We start from the raw sequence: 19890 nt of genomic DNA on the forward strand, positions 1-19890 counted from the left end.
TTTCACGCTGTCGCGCCGTCCGACGACGGGCCTCACGACGTAGTTGCGACGGGCAAAGAGGCACATCTCACCAGTGAACGTCCGGTTCTACGTACGCCACAGCGGAGACAAACGGATGAAAGAACGAACAAACGGACGGACGGACGGACGGATAGACGGACGGGCGGACGGATGAGTTGCTAGGGAAGCAATTGGCCAGCAGCAGCGACATTCCGCGCTTCTCCGCAACGTGCCGTCGAGGTATTTATTGGAGATTCGCAACCGTAGGCAAAGCCTCTCGTTCGCGATTATCAGCTGGAGCTGCACGTAGACGACAATTGTAGAGCATTGATTTTACCGACCGATACTTTTCGCGAACGCGTCAGCGTTCGAGCATCGTTTCAACGCCGTCGCGTTGGCTGCCCTGCGTAAGAAATTGCAAAAAGTTTGAAACTTCGGTAGTGACGCGAGTCCGCCAACCCGTCTATCGGTTCAAACCGGAGTTTCAACTCCGGTTGAAGGTTGGTTTATACTCGAGATTTTCTCACGAGGGGAACGGAAGTTTCCGCGCGTTAAGGTGACGTGTGTTTGCCAGTGTTGTCAACGTGTGTCGTGACTGACGATACAAACGAAGAGATAAACGAAAGCGATGGAGTCCGGCGACGAGGACATATTCGCTATCAGCGACGAGGAGATATCCTTGCTGGCGCAACCCGCGTTGAATCCCGTCGAGGAACATTTGCTGAAGCAGATGAGCGACGTCGTATGCAGGATCCATATCACGAAGAAGGAGATCGCCGAGACGAGGGCGACCTCCGCGCGCATTTTGAACGCCCTCGAGAAGCGCGCGATTCACGGAGAAGACGCCAGCTCGGACTCGGACTCCGAGGTAGTAGCACAATTTTATTTGCGATGTACACCATTCGTTTGGTTTCCAGTCTTTTAAAGCTTTATTTCGACATGAAATATCGCAATAGTTTTTCGTTAAGAGATGGCAGGAATGATGGGTCAACTCCAATATCTATCTATCTTTTTCTATCTTTCTTATCTATGGATAATTCTCTGTGCAGGTGCACAGTTTGTTTGAGTTTAATCACATTTCATTTCTTAGAAGCAATATTGTGACATGAAATTTGTTTATGTGTTTGTTATAAAGTTATAAAGCTTGTAATAATACCAGATTTTGCAATTTAGCTCTTAAATAATTATAATGTTATAAATGATCTATTTCTTATCTATTCCTTATCTATTCCATATCTATTCCTTATCTAGGTGCAGATACTTGTTTGAGTTCATTCATATTTCATCTTGTAGAATATTTTACCATGAGATTTTTTTCTATGTATTTGTTATAAAGCTATGAAGACTTGCTACAGAGCTGAATTTTGCAATTTGATTCTTAAAAATTTAATTTATTAATAAATAAAAGTACTTGTGTACTTTATCACACTTTGTCATGCAAATCTTACATATCAAATGTTACATATCAAATGAATTATTTATTCTTGCTTTTTTTTGCTCTATATAAACTTGTAGGTAATTCTCTTGATTATAAGTATTGCAATTATATTGCAAACTTCAATATTTTAGTTGTAATACAAGCAGGAATTTATCTAATAGAGATCTTCATATCTCTTCTGCTGCTCTTAAATATTATTTATTAACTTAATATTTAATATTTAATTATGATATTGCAAGAGTGGATAGCAACTAATTGATTAGAAATCAAGTTAAAAGGTTAATAGCTTTTAATTTAATTAATTTTGAATGAATTGCCTTTTAACTTTAATTGCTTATTTTTTTAAATGTTACTTTATCCTTTTAACTTTTTTAAATTAAAATTTTTATTTTTTAAATGTTTATATTTTTTTAATATAAAAAAATTTTTAATATAAAAATCTTAAACAAAATGTTAAATTTTCATGTTCTATTATATTTTAATTATTTTATTACTTAAAAAATCTAGCTTTAAAGAATTATATTTTATTTTAATATAAATAATATTTTTTTAAATTAATTTTTAATTTAAGTTAATTTAATTTTGATGCAACTTCTAATTAATTTAGTTTTTATTTATGCAACTTTTATAGTAATTGAATTAGTTTTATAGGCCATTAATTTCAACTTAATTTGATTAAATAAAAACTATGGATATATTTAACTGTTACAGATGTATACTGTCCAAGGAGTACCTATAATAAAGAAACAGAAATGCAGCAGGAATAGTAACACAGAGAAAATTTTGGAGATAGTCTCGCAATGGCAATGTATTCTCCAAGATAAATGGATTATTGGGATAGAATTGCTCAATAAATCCTGTTGGTAAGTGGTTTATTAATTGTCACATTTGTCTTATCTCCGATATAATGAATTTTCATTCATTGTATATTTATACATATCTATAATTGTAAAAGTATAGGAGAGACTAGAAAATTTTACATATATTGTACAAATGCTCTTTATTCAACAATGTATTTTATTTTACAAGTATAGAAATTTGTAACGTTGAGATTCATTCAAATTTAATTATTAGAATTTCGCAATCATGTGTAAATATTTTATTCAAGACTTAAGTTTTGAAATTTTTAACCAATTATTTTAATTGATTTCTCTATTACAGCGAAATATATGCACACATATTGCTGATTGATTCATTGTTTTACTCGGAAATATATTAAATTTTATTTATTTTTCGAAACAATATAATTCATGAAATGTCTGCATCTTAGAGTGATGTTGTGATAAGTTATATATTTTAACATTTTGCATCATGTTTCCTTGAGGCAGTACTATTACCGTTGTTATAATGGTACTACATTATTATTCATGCTTATAAAGATTATTGTGCAGTTGTCAGGGACAACTTGGTGATATAATTAGAAGATAATTTTATTGCTTTGCAAAACTGAGGCTATCAAATTCTTTTCAATTTCATGTGTTATGTATTAAAATTTGTTTAACCCCTTAAGTTGATATTTATTTGACTCTTGTGCGAACATCTATTTAAGTTGACATTAAAAAAAAAATAAAGATATACATTATAATTTGATTTTTTTGATAACTATAATGAATAATGAAATACAATTTTTTTATAATCTCTTTTTTGTAATTTTTGTAATCTCTTTTAGAATCCAAATAATTCTCTTTTAGAATCTCTTTTATAATATTAATATTTTAAGAACTAATATGTCAAAATTATAGCAAAAATAAAAACAAAGAAAATATGTTTTAATTATAAAACATGAAATTAATAATTTGTGTTTGATGATCTTTTTAGTATGATGTTTTTCAATTGTGAAATGTTAATCACAAAGCAAATCTACATTAATTATATTGGAGATATTATGAGGAAATGTGATTCCAACGCAAGGGGTTAATCTAAATCTTTCTTAAATCAATTTTGCATTTCTATTCGAAGGCTTTAGCAATTTTTATTATTAATGGAATCTAACTCAATCTATGTTATATTTATCAAAATGGAAGATAATTAAAAGGGTGAAAATTTTAAACGATTAAATACCGAACGATAAAGCTTTCAGACACCTGTAAATATGTAAAAATTTAGTTTATTTTAACAATTTAAGTACGCAAGCAACGGACTATAAGTTCATATTTGCAAGATATTTGCATCGTCGTAGTTAATGATAAATTTTTGTTTTATCCTTCAATATATTTCATAACAATTCGATAAACTTTAACATATTTGCTATCAAAATGCTCAGTTTGATAACGCAGTTTATATGTATTACAAAATCAAGACACATCCTTTCATTTATGAAATCCCGTATAAGAAATGCATCGATCACTATATACATATCTAGTATCATACTTCCTATTCTTTCAAATTCATTTAAGCGCTACCTACAATTTCGTTGTATGTCGTATGCGCCTCACTCTATTTCACATATCTTCATAATAGACAAAATCCGGGATCATTTTTTACATGTCAATGTAGTGATTTCGTCTCTTCCAAATGCTAGATATTCATCAGGTGAATAATCAAACAGTATGAAATCATATCTGTAAAATGTAAAGATCTTATATATATTTTACGATGCACGCATGGTGATTATTCGTATTCTTCTTCATATGCGAAATTACAAATATAGATTTTACGAATCCTGCAAACGTACCTAAACATCTCGTAGAGCTCGTCAATCTGCGTCTTGGATAACTGCGTGAAGTAATTTTTTATAACATCTTTCGTCTGGACGCCTCTAGTTGGATTTTTCCACTCGGGTTTGATGATGTGCCCCACGTGGGCTTGCTTGATAAGATAGTCTTGATCGTCCTTTAACAAGAAAGAGACAATTTTCAAATGATTCTTTTGATTTTGCAAAATACATCTTTTAGTTTAATTATTCTGCAAATTGAATATTTTCTTAAAAATATAGCAAAATTGCTTGTCTCTGCTAATGATCGAATTTACTTACATGCAGCGTCTCGAATTTAGCTATCACGTCGAATCGTACTTGACAGGGCGTGCAAAAGTTTACAACTGGTGTCCAATGCATGTCGAGATCGTTTCCCGCTCTCCACTGACATAGCAGCCATCGCACGAATTCCTCGAAAAGCGGATATCTCGGCCCTTGCCTTGTATTCGTCTTCGGATCCTATATTTTATAGAGAATAAAAGAGCTATTTTAACATTAAAAGTATCAAACAATCGGTTTTGACTGTTTCTATATTTTTAAATTAATATTTTTTTCTTGTATAAAAAATAATAGGATTTTCTGATTTTAGTGTTCCAATAAAATAAAAAGATATTTAACAAAATAAGAATAGTTAAAAATAACTAATAACTAATTACTCATTAAATCGTTTATCCATTTAATCGTTTATTAATATGATTCTAGTTGGAAAAGTTAGAAATAACTTGTTTGGCATAAATATTATAAAAAAAATATTAAGCTTTAAATATTTTTTGGCTTTAATGTTTCAACAAAATAAAAACAGTAATTGATGAAAAATTAGGAAATTTTAGAAAAATAATGTCTTTAATACGAGGAAAAAGATTTTAAAAAATAGGAATAGTCAATAATTATCATTAAATTGTTTAACTATGATTCTATTCTAATTAGGAATAACTTGTCTAGCATGAATATGAGTATTATGCTTAAAAATTGTATCGAAAAACATTACCCTTGCCCTGTAGTGCCAGACTATGTGTGCACCAAGATTGCTGTGAAATGTATGCGGTAGACTGTGCTCCAATTTATCTCGATAGGCGCTGAGCAATCTTTCGAATGGATGCCGCACTATCAAAAAACTGATGCTGTCGTTCAGATATTTAGCCAATTCTTCGGCGGTGTATCTAGGATATCTCTGTCTAGCCAATGAGACTGGCACCGCTTTGGAGGCCTTCAGAAATTGCGGACTATATCTGCAAGGTAAATGCGCAATGTTGACTAATCACGTTTCAATTACGCCAATCCCGCCATTCGGTGAATTTATTAGCATTTTAGCTAATTAATAGGAAATGAAAAAAAAAAAACTAGGAAACTTCGCGTATGTCCGGGATAGTTAAAATAATTTAATGTTTATCTTACAATATTATCTTTTTATAATTGTATGCAATTTGCAGCGACAAATTACGTGGCACATGCTTTATCTCCGTCGTGCTTGCTGTCATCACTTCCGCGAGAAACTTTAGTTACGTAAACGACGAACGAGGAACGAGGACTTACCCTGCAAGTAAATTAAAGTTATACATCCACGATGTAGACGCAGCTTTGAAAACGTTGCACCATATAAGATGGTACTCTCTATTTACAAGGAACTCCCAGGCGTTTGGTCTGTGAAGCGAATCGTTGCCGGGACGATCGAGTCCTTCCTCGGCGCATTTTTCCGCCAGGAATTTCCGCCTGGCTGTCAGACGTTGTTCAGTTTCCGCTGCGGTAATCTGCTCCAATATTTTCTCCTCTGGCGTCAGATTCGCGTCCTATTAAAATGCATAAAGGATTCGATTTGTAAGACAAGACTAATGCGAATTTGCAAGACAAGATTAATGCAATTCATGATCGATACCCTACATTAGCAATCCTACTTTGCTGCTCGTTTAATGATGTCGTGTCGCATTATTAATTAAAACACCACAATTACAGAGTATTGCGAAGTGTTACCGCTGTCATTTATCTTAACTTGACCTAGATTCATAGTCAAACGAGCAGTTAGTAGATACCAGATACTACGCCAATGAACTATAAAATGAACCGGTGCCACTGAATTATGAATTGTATACTGACGTAGGAGTTTTGACATATATCACGTAAGACACGAAACGTATCGAAGATTAGTTGCTCGGTTATTTTGAGTAATCTTTGGTAATATCTTCAAATGACAGAAATGACAAATGAACGCTTTTTTTATGATTGCGTTTAATCATTATTATTACTGTCAGTCTATTATATACAACGAGCAGGTATAATCAAGTTCAATTGTAGGTACAATAAAGTTCATTTGTAGATATAATCAAGCGTGCGATATAATCCAGGTTATCCATTATCCGTTTAATTGGAAATTGGTGAAAACGAAAAGAATTTATTTATAGCGATATTCGCGCGATGAATAGAATTACGAATGAATATGATCCCCTCTCGCGATTGATGTAGAACTAACAACTCGATTATGATACAGAGATAATTACGAGATAATGAGAGCGCAGATAATTACGAGATAACGAGCGGTAACTATATGGCGCATTTCGTCGCTCGAAATTGCGCACTTGTGAAAAAAATTACAGAGTCTGAGCATCGATTGAGCTCGAAGAGTCCGTGTACACGAGTCGCAATGCGAATCCTTCTATTAAGCCTACGTCTCTCGACTGCGACATATATATTGACCTTTTTCGCGATCGGCAAGGTTAATCTAATTTCCTAATTTCTGCAATTAGAATTTAAACACGCGTTATCTGTGCATTTATTGAGTATGCACCGTACGCACTGCGTTGGCGTCGTGTACATCGCTCGATGTGTGTACATTTGTACTGTACTGCAAAAGTACAAATAAAGAAAGTTTGTTGAATTAAATTAGAGATTATGAGATAAGTATGTCTCCCTTAATGCGTTTCACGCAAATGCTTTCAATATAATAAAGTGTTTATTATAGATTTAATTTTTCAAGAGAAATAATTATAATGTGATTTCTATATATATATATATATATATATATATATATATATGGATAATTATGAATTAGTTCAAATGTTAAGAAAATGTGAGATGTGTTCACAATCGACAATAGGTACGATGTAGGCGGACTGTAAGAGGTAATTTTGTGTACTATATCGAGAGATTCCACATTTCACTGAACCCATGCCGCAAATAAGACAGTATATTTCTACGATTTCATGAATCATTCTGTATTTCGAGAAATTGGCTTCCGAGATATTCAACAATTTTATACATATATGTACACACACACATATATTCCTCGATTTACGTCGACCCTTAGTCGACCCACAGTCTTACTTTGTGACATTTATTCACATTTTTCAATAAATTTTTTATAGGACTCCGGTTTCCATTTCGAGCAGCAGAAATCTGTCAATAATCCATAATTGTACAATGAAATATTTGCGGTTTAGTCAGTCTCGCGGCTGCAAGGATTAATAATTTAGATTGCGATCGCGTCGAAACCGCGCGGAGAGTGGCCAAGAGGGGAGGGACGTAGGGAGCGAATCTCTTCTCTCGATTCCGGCGAAATTGCTCGTGCGACACGAAAAATGCATCGATGAATTGTAGTGCGGCGAGCCAGCAAGACCGAATGCAGAACTACCGGCTTCCGCTTATTGATTTCGATGTGGAACGCGCCTTGTGAGGCGACGAATGTGGGCCACGGGGAGGGGGGGGGGGAAGGGTGGTGGCGTATCGCGCACGTTTATGCACTGGCGCATCGTTCATGCACGTGCCACCCTCCCGCAAGGCGTTAGGGCGCGTAACGCCCGCACCGTTACTTTCCTGTCGTATTTCTGCATTTACGTTTACGTTAAGTAGATATCACGCCGTTCAACGATAAGACAGACCCCGGTTAGACAGCTTTTCTGCAATTACGTGTTCGCCTGTTGCGAACTGAAGTATCTGTCGTATAACGACTGCCGGTGTTGTGGCCACACGAGTCTTTCTTCCAAACACACACTTTCTTTATTTCGATACCGTCGTAACAGCTGCGCGATTCTTCTCTATTATCTCTGATTATATTTAACTGTCTAATTATATTTTTCCTCGCTGCATCGGTATGTAACAATGATGTCTTTTTTTTTTTTTTGGAATAAAAATTCTTTTCTTATTTCTTACGCGATGTGCTAGAATTAAAGCTAGTATTTATGTTTTTCTTACTTATGCGCGATGTGAGAATTAAATCTAGGATTTTTGCTTTCAATTGTCTCTGATTTCATCATTTTATTTTTAATAAACTTGAATCTACATTCGAATATTTACATCTCTGACTGCGAAATATTTTATTCGTCGCTCTGATTTAGTTTTTATCGTTTCCCCGGTTAAAAGTTACACTTTTAACAGAGACAATTTTGTTGCAAAAGAATATCTTGCAATATAAATTTCGAGTTGTATCTCACGATTCTGTCCGTATTAATCTTTTCCAACACGCGACTTTCCAACTTACATGCCTGAGAGATTTCACAGCAAAAATATAGAATGTTACGCGTGTGAGATGACCGTAACTTATCATACGAATGCTCCGACATATAGAATTCTTTTCACTACGTCATACGTTATCCGAATCGGATAATCATTAATTCTGTGAAGAATAACGCTTTCTTCCGACTTTATATGTTTCTTTTTTTCATTTTGTGACGGTCTATTTGTCACTACATATCATTATTATTAAAAGAAAAAAAGAAAAGAAAAAATTCGATCTGTTATTTTGTTAAAATATTGTAAGAAAAATAATTTTTGGATTATAAAATTATATATATATATAAAATATCTCGAAAATTGTAAGAAATTTAAATTCTAAAATTTTTATTTATTTGACTCAAAATATTTTATTTTTTACGTTAATAAATTTTTTTTACTTAAAAAAAGTTTTTTAGTAACATCCTTTTTGGAACAACCGAGAATTATTTGATACTGAGGAGCTTATTTATTATATGTTACGACATATTTAGATGATAAAATGATAGATATTCCAGTCGAAATTTATTTTTATACAATTGTATGATAAATCGTCTAATATAAAAGTAGGTTTCCTGATGAGTCTGCGAAATGATGATATGTTTAAAAGTAACTTTAACTATCTTTTCGGACATTTAAATGTGTCATATCAAGCGGGCACTGATCCACGTACCGCATTGCGCCTGGAAATGTGCCAACCTATGGTCGTTGTGCTTTACGTAAGGCAAACATTTTCGGTCTCTCCCAGGAACCGTGGAAACCGTATAGAATTCTGTTTCCTCAAAGTCAACTATTTTTTTTATGTAGGTTTCCGTTATGCCAGGAATGTATAACATTTCCTCTTGAATTAGCATGTTTATAGCACGTTTAATGGAGATAAATGTTTGGTTTTTGAAGAATGGTTTAAAAATGGAACACAGCGTGTAATTATCGGAAGTATTTACTTTTAAAAATCGTGTTTACGATCCCCATTGTATAACATTGAAAATTGGTGCGAAATAAATAAATTCAATTTATATACTTGAATACGAAATTTTAAATAACTTTGGCGAGTGCTAATGATATGACATGACAATACTAATGATATGATATGACACCTACTCTATACTCTAGCTGCCAACGAATTAAACGATCCAGAATAATAAATATTATTATCAATTGTTTTCAAGTAATTCAGACAAGTAGTAGACAGTTTTCAAGTTTTCGTAAATTGTATATTGGAAATTATTTAAGGTAACGCAGGAGGTTCCTAGGATAATAAAAATCCGCGAAATGTTAATAAAGCTGCGAATAAAGCTTTTGCCAGAGATGACTCACCTCCAGCGAATTCCCGTGCTGTAGGGTGTTGGAACCATCCTGGCTTGACAGTGCCAGGACGATAAGCGCCAGGACACCGGCGGCAAAAATAGCACGGCGAATTCCTGCCAAGACGCGACGACGTGGGGTCATCTTCTCCCGGAGAACGTGTTTCCGTCTGTACTCATATCGGACTGAAACATATTTAGTTTAGAATTACCATACAATCTGTTCTACATAATAACGTCGAATCGTCGAATTATATACGTAAATAAATTACTGATCGTGAATTTCTCGTTTACCATTACGTTAAATGTATTGTGTGTCGATCGTTTGCGACATCGATGTTTCGAAATTAGGAGCAGGAGAGCTCGAGGTTGAGGTGACGAACGAGCCGTGCAAATGCGAAACGCGTTAGGGTGTTGCGGCTCCAGGTATTATACACGTGCTCCAATTTAACGTTCGGTAATTCTGCGATTTATCGCAGTCGCGTCTGACGGCACGTACCGTTGCTCTTCTTAGCGTCGGACCATTTCAAATAATTTTTACTTCACGATGAGATAAAAACTGATGGAATTAATAGCTCGCGCGCTCTGTTTCGCAGATATCACGTTTGTACGCGTGTTCCGCCTTGACGAGGAAGTGTTGCGCTGATGATGATAATAAATATACCAGATGATGACAAATATACTGCTAACGTCCTCGCGCGACATGTCCTAACGTTCATAGTTGACACTCGATTCGACAGCTCCATTAATTGCGATCTTCTTTTAGAATTTTCGTGACGTTATTGAGCTTAAGCGCGACACGCTTGTTGTGGTGAACAGATATTCATCACATCTGTCTTTGGTCCAAAAAAAAAAAAAAAGAAAAAAAAAATAGATCAAATTAAAACGTTTTCTATGCCTTTTCCAGTTTTGAAATATATTGAGTTTGTATACAAAGGCTTCGAGACGTGATATCGAGAGACGTGGGTAAGGTTCAAGAGTATCCGAGTATGTCGATGACTCGGCAGATGACAGAAAAAAATTAGACCGAGCGAGAGGATTAGAGGAGGCATAAGTGCGCCGTGTTTATTCGCGGAATGCTAGAGGCGCGTGAGAAGGAGGCGCGCCGAGGCGGTCCCGAATGGAATGGGTAATCAGTTTCGCATTTCCCGATGCTCGGGTATGCGTTTGTCCGTGTATCGAGATCGTGAGTATTAGCGCGCCGAGCAGTCGTGGAGCCGCGGAAATGTGACCGCATCCACGCGATAAGCATTCGCGCGCTGCAGAAATTCTCACGGTCAGTATGTCAGCGGTAACGTTTGGCGTGGATGGCTTCTCTTCTCTCTCTCCCCCCTCCCCCCCCTCCCCCTCCCCCCCGCCCCCCCCCCCTGCACTTTGGCTTTCTCGGTGTTGCAGCTAGTATAATTCTGTCTGTGTTCTGCACTGCAGATATTGTATTCGATTTCAGTCCAGGTTACATGGATCGTTTTACCAAACAATCAAAGGCTACACTACAATGATGATCGAATTGAAATACGAATCGGGTCGATCCTTTGTTGGGAAAGAAGCCTCGGGATTCGTATTTTACAAGGAATAACAGTAAGGAAGGATTTTAAGCAATAAGGAAGGAGAGATGTGATATCTTAAGTAATAATAAAACAGCTTCTCAATTGTAATATCCTATTTTGTAACAGTTAGATGGTAATTATAAATGGTGCTTTGTAAAGCAGAATCCTTTGTTGTGGGAGGATAATCGCGGAGAGACGTGTAATTATCGGATAAAGCGAGGCGAGCGGGCTACATAAATCTCGCTTTTCTCGAAACAAGTTTCGTATTGATATATCGTTCGCGTTGTGCCTGACAGGTAAAAAGAGCCGGAAAGAAAAATTGCACAGTTGCGAAAAATTTAGTAGAGCGTATGCGAACTTTTTCGCGAAAGTGTTGCGCAGAAATACGTACGATTAAGTTTCATCGGATCTTACGAAATATGCGTATCTCAGCAATAGTTCATAATATCAACATTTGTCAGCGCTGTAGATACAAAGTGCGGTAGTTTGATGAGCTATAGATATTACTCTTTTATCGAGTTTCATCGAAAAAAAAAAAAATTATATCACACTCTTATTATGTTAAAGATAATATAACGGAAATAATAATTATTCTGTCTAATTGCTGTCTATAGCTCCTTTTATAACTATTTATTTTGTTATCAAATACACTTTGTATTGACATTGTGATCATCATAACTACCCGGTACTAATTCATTATTCTTTTGCAAACAAAAATGACTTTCTTCCGTTTCGTATCATTCCGATAATCTATTATACCATTCATCTGTAGTCACACAATCTTTACGTAACTCAGTTCTTTTCGATGGATTCAATGCGGTCAGTAAAATGTCCTTATCCTGCTTCGCCTCTCATCATAAAAATTTATTCAAATAAGTCGGACAATTGAGTAGATATTCTTTCTTCTTTTGGTAACGAATAACGAACATTGCGTGCAATTGTAAGATGCACTACGTAGCGATAATAACAACAATAATAATAATAATAATAATAATGATATGGAGGAGAAATTATGTAAGCCTAATCAAATCGGAATGATGAACTTTTTTGCGTAACGTTAGCGCGCGTGGAAGATACGTGTAAAAATGGAATTTATCTTATCTTATTTCGCGGATAAGCCATCTTCATGCGACACAATGCGAAACGGATCCATACCAGCGCCAGGAGTTCAGCATTAGATTACGTAAGCCCAGGCGATTCTGTGCATGCAACTTATGCTTCCCGTGAGATACAGGATGGGAGAAACCGCTCACTCCCACAGCGAATGGAAACGATCTTTGATCTCGATTCAGATGGAACCGTTGATTTGTAATTCGCGATTACATTTGCATTGTGTACACGGGGACGTATTACCGAAGCACGTGATAGCAGCAAATGTTGGCACAGACATCAGTCCATTATCGTGCAATTAAAATTAAGAAAAGATATGATAGTAGATTTGAGAGACAGACAATTCTGAAATGGACGGAATTACGGATGTTTTTAACAAGAATTCGTTAACGATCGATGAGTGTCGAGAAAATCTTAGAATTAACTCATTTCGTTAAAGTTGGGACAGCGATGGGTAATATTATTAAAATTTAACAAAGCTAAATGCTAATAATTACAATACACATTGCTTGTAATATCATTACAATACACATATTTGTAATATCAGATTGAAACAATATTTGCGCACAAAGAGCGAGCTTTTGCATCCCGATCGATGAACTAGCAAAATATTGTCAGATTGTGTTAATCACGGATGTTACATTAATAATTAGTAATACATAGAACAAAGGAAATACGAACTTATTTTACAGAAGTATCATGGGAATGGATACTACTTCTGTAATTATTCTTTTTCAAGGCTCGGTTTATTAGAGTCTTGGAATCATAATCGTCGACAAGTTGCGAGAGAGAGAGAGATCTCATTAAAGGGATCAAATGACGGATAAGATTTCGCTCTTTCTAATGTTTAATAATTCTTACTGTAATTTGAGTGGGCCGGGTTATGTTAATTAACATTATTGACGTTTCTATGTTTGTACTATGAGTGGATCAGTTTCGTAGAAAAAGAGATAGCGCGAATATCTAATCTCTAGTTTGCTAAGCTAAGTATATTGTCAATGTAATTTGATACTCCCTCCTAGGAAACTCCGTTCCTTTCTGAAAGTCGAAAGAAAATGTGTAAGCTAAATTATCACAGTTAATTGCTTAAAGTTGTTAACTCTAAAATGCAATTCACTGATGTTGACAAATTCAAATTGTAGTTTAACTTCTTCTTTTTTTTTTTTTTTTTTTTTTGTAATTATAGTTCACAGCGCTGACAATGATGTATGACAGAGAGAAAACTTCGTTAATCACGGCTGATATTAATGACACGAGTTCAGTTCAATTAATCTGCAGTTTTTAAAATCCGTATTATGAAACGATTTTTCGCTGCGGGCTAACATTATATCGTTCGCCGTACACGCGATTCAACGTTGGCGTATCTTTGTCGCATCCTTGCTTTCGTGAAAAAGCAGCGATTATCCGGATGACGTTGGCCGTTCGGTTTCACGATCACGCGGAAAGGCGATTGTGCAGCTGTGCGAGTGTCACGGGTTCACGGGGTCAGCGGGTGGCCTTTTTAATCCCGGGACTTGTGTGCGGGGGCCGCGTTACCCACGGGGAGAGAAAGAGAGAGAGAGAGAGAGAGAGAGAGAGAAAGAGAGAGAGAGAGAGAGAGAGAGAGAGAGAGATAGACTTGTCTCCGGGTCATGTATTCCCGTGTATACCTTCTCCGGGCATATATCCGAGGCGGCGAGATCACTGACGCATTTGTTGTCACTCTCGAGCGTCGTCGGCCGGCGTCGTTTCTCCCCCGGGTCGGTGCTGCGCGTCGGGTGCAAGGGACGTCGGACGTGGTCTCGCGCCGCAGGAGGCAGGAGCGCGGACGCGGTGTGTGGTGCCACGTGATGCGTGCCGCGTGTCGCCAGGAAAAGTACGATGCCGTACGATCACGGCGGCATCGTACAGATCACTGAGACCGACCGACTGGCTCGTTCCATGGGCGCCCCGACGCTCGCGTCTTCGACGCTACCGCCCGACCCCGTTCCACCAGGGCCGGTTTCGCGGGGTGCTCTCGCGATAGGCGCGACCATTTCCTCATTGATAATCAGAGAGAGAGAGAGAGAGAGAGAGAGAGAGAGAGAGCTACGCGAAGCACATGCTGTAAAAATTGTTTTAACTGAATGGTTTGTGGGCGATCTTTTACTAACTCGAGAAAATCAATTTAAATGTATCTCTGATTGAAAATTAAGATGAAAACGAGATTGCTCTTTTTTAAATCGAAAATTAATATCTTTAAATTCTTAGTGTATGTAATGAAAATGAATACCATGTACAGAAAAGAGATATTAATAGCGTTTATTGGGTATAAATTAATATGTTACATTACGTGTGCGTATTTTCTGGTATCCCATGGTATGAATGGAAAAGCAGTTAAAATTCTAGAATTATAAAAATGATTAAAAATGACATAACATAAAAATGCATACGATGATGACTACTAAATGAATATGAAAATAGTAAATTTTGATTTCATGTTGGGGTCTAAATACTGAAAGCCAGACCTGTGCCTTTACTTCTTTCTGTCTATTGGTCGGTTTTTTCGCGGGTCGATTTGCCGCTGGACGTTTCTCGCGCAAACGCGCCGCGACTTGCCAGCCGCCTTCTCGGTTGGAGATCGATCAATTGAAATTGAAACTTGATTACTAATGATAACTCGTAATTCGCGACATATCGATCGTGCTACATAATTGCGAACTGCCGACGCTGTTCCAAAATGCAGTTCGATATTGCAACATGCGTTTTAAAAAAAACATAAAGTATCGCGCCGCAATTACACGAATGCAATTAACATTTCTTCTTTAAACATCAAATTAATTAAAATATTTAATCGTATAGTTAGTAAATATACTGTAAACTATTTCGTATCATGAATTTTTGTGTCATATTTTTGTAATTACAATTTTATTTTTGACATTTCTTATTCTTATTTGCATAGCAATTTATAATTTAAAAGGTTAGAATAAATTGTAAGAAGTAAATACTGATTAACTAGAAGTAAACGAATTTTTTGTTATTAATGTCTAATCTTCTGTTTTTATATCCATTAATCGAGAAAATCTGCTGTTATTATTTTGAGCCGACATCTTCATCTCGCTTTTAGATTATAGTAGGACCAGGAATTTCTTCACCACTGACTTCTGCTGATTTTTCACTTGAAGAAATTTTTAGCGATTCTTACAACAGCAGTGATGAGGTGAAAATAGCTATACCAGATTGCGTCAAGACGCTGGCGCGGCAGACTCTTCGAGCAAACTTCTGCTGCGAAACAACGTTTCAATTTAGAGAGTGACATGCTGGAAAGTAGATTAGAGTATATATAAGATTGTGTCAAACAATAATGTAATTGGAAAAGTTTCTTTTATATTTTACGTTTATCTTCACGTTTATAAGTCACAATCATGGTGTTCATTTTTCAGACGTATCTGATTTGCAGGAAATCTCAAAATAGTTATTTTTTAATTTAGTGGTTTAACTCGTTCGAAATATGTTTAAAACGGAAAGGAATATATGAATATATAAGAAGAGAAAGGATCGTATATAAATATCGCAATATAGATATAAATTCTGAGGAAAGAGAAAAGGAAAGAAAAGTAGGATTTTATATTTTATTATTATATTAGTGTTATCTATAAACGGCAATTTGCATTGCATAACAAAATTCCATCCGCCGTTGATACCGCGTTATTATAGTTTTGCAGGAACATCGCGATTAGTATCTTTGTTCGCGGCTCGATTTGCATGGATAATGTCGATGTAAATGTTGCACTCAAGGTCGATTCGCGTGTGCATATCCGCCGACTTGGCAGCTACGTTATCTGTGCATGACCTGATTTTTCATTCTTTTGGGGAAAAACGTGTTTATGTATCTTATTTAATATAATAATAATAAAAAATAATAATAAAATATTTACGGAACATTTTTGATGATTAATCAGGAAACATCGAAATTAAACTGATCCATGTGCAGGGAACGCCAGTTCGGTCCAGACGAAGAATTAAGATTGAGTTCAATTATCTGAAATGGCGAAAGTTGAGATGGTTTATTTTCTCCCTAAGTGGTGCAGGCCAATGATAGCCTGTCTTCGATTATTCTCGCATCGATATCCCAATCTGTGCGGATAATGAATCTGTCAGTTTGAATACGACGCATTTCTTCTTCATCCGTTTTTCCAACAGCATTGCCATTAGATTGATATTCAAATATGATCGATTAAAATGCGAGTTGCTTGCCGCTTCGATTGGCTCGCTGTCGATCTATATTCATGAAACGGATACATCACGTGTGTTACGTAATATCAGAAGTTTTCATGCAATATTGGATACATATATTTATTAGATATACGTGTTACTATCATTAAATAAAAGTCTACGTCAGTATATCCATTATCGACGAGTAATTAATTGTAATTAATTAGGTTTTATCCTCTTTATCTTCACTAACTTAATTTTGGGATTTTTTTCTAACACAACTTTCATATCTCTAACATCAATATTAATTTTCTCTCTGAAAAGCACGAGATATCTTTTTCTCAGAATTCTCTCAGCAAGTCATGATATGACATCACGATGCAGACAGCTTTTATTTTATTGTAAATACAGAACTTAATTACATGCGAGATAAAAATTTCCGAGAATTGAAATAAAATTTTCTATAATAATAAACTTTTTTATTATTACCGTGTATATTTTATACATTGTATAGTCTTTAAGTGATGATTAAAGAATCACGACAAGACAATTATCAATAATAAATTTTTAACAGGTTCAACTTTCTAATTGTTATATATTTTTTATTAATGTTAAAAATTTCACGGGAATAATGAATATTTATGTTATGATATATTACAAAGTTTACATTTTTAAAAATTAATTAAAAACTGTGTGTGTGAAAGAGAAGAACTCTTAGATGCGATTGTCAATAGTACGTAGCTATGTAAAGTTTCTTTACAGCACGTTGCTCGACCCTAGATGTTATCCGTACGTGTTGTCCACGCTGGACGAGGAGATTTCTGGCGAATCAACATTTTGGAAATTGGAAGAGGAATGTTCTTTCCATTCAGAAAGGATCAGTTCGATCCAACCCGGCGCCGCCGTGGCAACAATGGTGCTCGATCTACCAACATTTGACCAGAAGTCCGTCGTCGAATGTTGGGGTATAATCTCATACAAGATTGATGAGACGCAGTACCAAATTCCAGTGACGCCTATTCGACTCAGCATCGCCGAAACGATCAATAGTTCGTGCATGAAGTTCTTAAATGAGAACGAGCATGGTGCGATATTGGCCTTGAAAGGGACATCTATCGTGGAAAAGATCGTAAATGTTCAATTTTCGAGGAACGAGCAAGATAATCGAGATGAAAATCGGACCAGCAATAAAAAACTCTTTCATTTTTTAACCACGAGGACCTTCGCAAAGATTTATGGCAATGTTTTTTTGATAAAAGAACACGGTCCCCTGATGTACTGTTTGATCGAGGTACTATTGATCGACGTCAACGAAGCGAATATCAGGATCTTTGCCAGGTAATGGATCGTTGACGAGTAAAAGTATATACTCTTTAGATTGTTTCTGATAAATTTCTGATAAATTTTTCTGATAAAACGCGTAGTAATGATAGAGGATAGATTTACATTATCAACGATACGATTACAGATCTGTCAATCAATTGAACATAATATTACATCTTCTGCAAGATGAATTTTCGAATGTAACTGTTGTGGAGGAAACGAACGAATGCATTGAAGCTGCGATGGCTCTAATACACGAATTAGAGATGATTCGTGACAAGAAAAGCATTCGCGAGATACAAGAAGCCAAAGTGATAACTGACTTGCTTATTCCTTAAGTTCCATTTACTATTTAAATCTTTAAATACTAATATTTAATTTAAGATAATGTGAGATATTTTTATATCAATATACAACATGTTGACATAATGATAAGTCGTAAAAAAATGATAATTAATGCAGCGATACATAATGCAAAATACAAAAACAGTATTGGATATATAAATAAAGTAGTTTTATATTATTTTATGTTACGTCTAAAAAATTTTTTATCTACCGTTTTTGTGATATTGATAATGTAATTATTCAATTAAAATATGTATTATTAAGAAAAATATGTAATTTTAATTTTGGCATTTTATATGGCAAATCCGTTAAAAACAACGTGAATTTACGTCAGAAAGACGTAAATCGAATTACGTCTATCGAATATTTATATATATAAAAATTCAAGGATTGATTAGTATCTTGACGGAAAACATTTACATCATATATTGTCTTGTGATAATCACAAGTGCATTATCTCTCTTTAAATATTTATGGATATATATATATATATATACGTTTAATACATACTCTCTCTCTCTCTCTCTCTCTCTCTATATATATATATATATATATATATATATATATATATATATATATATAGAGAGAGAGAGAGAGCATGTATTAAACGTATTATCGGAGATATGCGAATCAAAGTTTTTTTATATCAAATTGAATTACTTATATATTTTTTTAAATTTGAATTTTATAAAATTTTACTGGAATTACTTAAAACATAACTATGAATTAATTACATAATTATTATAGGATTATTAATATATGACATTTGTATTCGTATCTCTTTAATTCGAAATTTTCGAATAGTTCGAATTTCATTTGATTCGATTTGATTTGATTCGAATTCAAATAGTTCGTATCATTTATTATTATTACACATATTTCTTCACATATAAATATATCATATTCACACATAAGTGAAGAAAGTAATATTCATACTGACAAATGAAAGTAGGAGGCGTTAGACGCTGTAAATTTTTGAAATAATTTATTTTGTTAAACTATATAAAGCACATATTCGTAACATATATACTATAGTGAGAGTGGATAGTGAGTGATCGGAGTGATAGAGTGAGTGAGCGAGTCAGTGAGTGAGTCAATGTGGGTCAGTAGACTTCGCTGAGCATCTTCGATAAAAAATATCATTGCTACGACCAGTGTGCATTTAACGTCATCAACGATTACATATGATATAATTCTCTTTTCGATATATATGTATACAGTCGTTTCATTACAGGTATCACTTTGTCGTGTATGCCCGCCATGTCTCGGCCGCGCCCTATATCTCGACTGATTTACGCGTCGCAATAGTATATATACGCCTATGTAAGATACCTGCATTGTAAAATCGATAAACGCCTTCGCTGTTGATTAAGATTGAATGTAAAGGGGCACAGCAGCGACGAGACGTGAGAGTTCTGTTAAAATATCGCGCTTCACACTTCGTAGGCTGAGTCCGTAATGAAATTATCGAAGCGT

The 19890-nt window shown here is 35.1% G+C and overlaps 2 protein-coding genes across 2 annotated transcripts; one reads left to right on the forward strand and one right to left on the reverse strand.

Annotated features, from left to right (window-relative positions):
• The first annotated feature begins 94 nt into the window (after positions 1 to 94).
• Positions 95 to 18683, forward strand: LOC105430113 (uncharacterized). The gene is made up of 5 exons (XM_089079902.1): positions 95 to 240; positions 575 to 868; positions 2150 to 2301; positions 17509 to 18084; positions 18215 to 18683. The coding sequence occupies exons 2-5, from the start codon at positions 629 to 631 to the stop codon at positions 18405 to 18407; spliced, it is 1161 nt and encodes a 386-aa protein (XP_088936028.1). The 5' UTR covers positions 95 to 240; positions 575 to 628; the 3' UTR covers positions 18408 to 18683.
• On the reverse strand, positions 2422 to 14504 carry LOC105430112 (carbohydrate sulfotransferase 11). The gene is made up of 7 exons (XM_011643479.3): positions 14223 to 14504; positions 9930 to 10102; positions 5667 to 5920; positions 5122 to 5362; positions 4413 to 4592; positions 4113 to 4270; positions 2422 to 3999 (listed from the first exon to the last, which is right to left on the reverse strand). The coding sequence occupies exons 1-7, from the start codon at positions 14233 to 14235 to the stop codon at positions 3912 to 3914; spliced, it is 1107 nt and encodes a 368-aa protein (XP_011641781.1). The 5' UTR covers positions 14236 to 14504; the 3' UTR covers positions 2422 to 3911.
• Positions 18684 to 19890: the final 1207 nt, after the last annotated feature.

Source organism: Pogonomyrmex barbatus, unplaced genomic scaffold (genome assembly GCF_055798465.1).
Source record: "Pogonomyrmex barbatus isolate J1 unplaced genomic scaffold, ASM5579846v1 scaffold1, whole genome shotgun sequence".
Lineage (NCBI taxonomy): Eukaryota > Metazoa > Arthropoda > Insecta > Hymenoptera > Formicidae > Pogonomyrmex > Pogonomyrmex barbatus.

Excerpts from the sequence above, each read along its gene's own strand:
- LOC105430113 (XM_089079902.1), top strand. The coding sequence starts at position 629 with ATGGAGTCCGGCGACGAGGACATATTCGCTATCAGCGACGAGGAGATA. Across the intron at positions 869-2,149 it reads GCTCGGACTCGGACTCCGAG|ATGTATACTGTCCAAGGAGT; the intron begins GTAGTAGCACAA and ends TAACTGTTACAG. Across the intron at positions 2,302-17,508 it reads TTGCTCAATAAATCCTGTTG|CACGTTGCTCGACCCTAGAT; the intron begins GTAAGTGGTTTA and ends GTTTCTTTACAG.
- LOC105430112 (XM_011643479.3), bottom strand. Across the intron at positions 5,921-9,929 it reads AGCACGGGAATTCGCTGGAG|GACGCGAATCTGACGCCAGA; the intron begins GTGAGTCATCTC and ends GCATTTTAATAG. Across the intron at positions 4,593-5,121 it reads TCTGGCACTACAGGGCAAGG|GATCCGAAGACGAATACAAG; the intron begins GTAATGTTTTTC and ends TATAAAATATAG.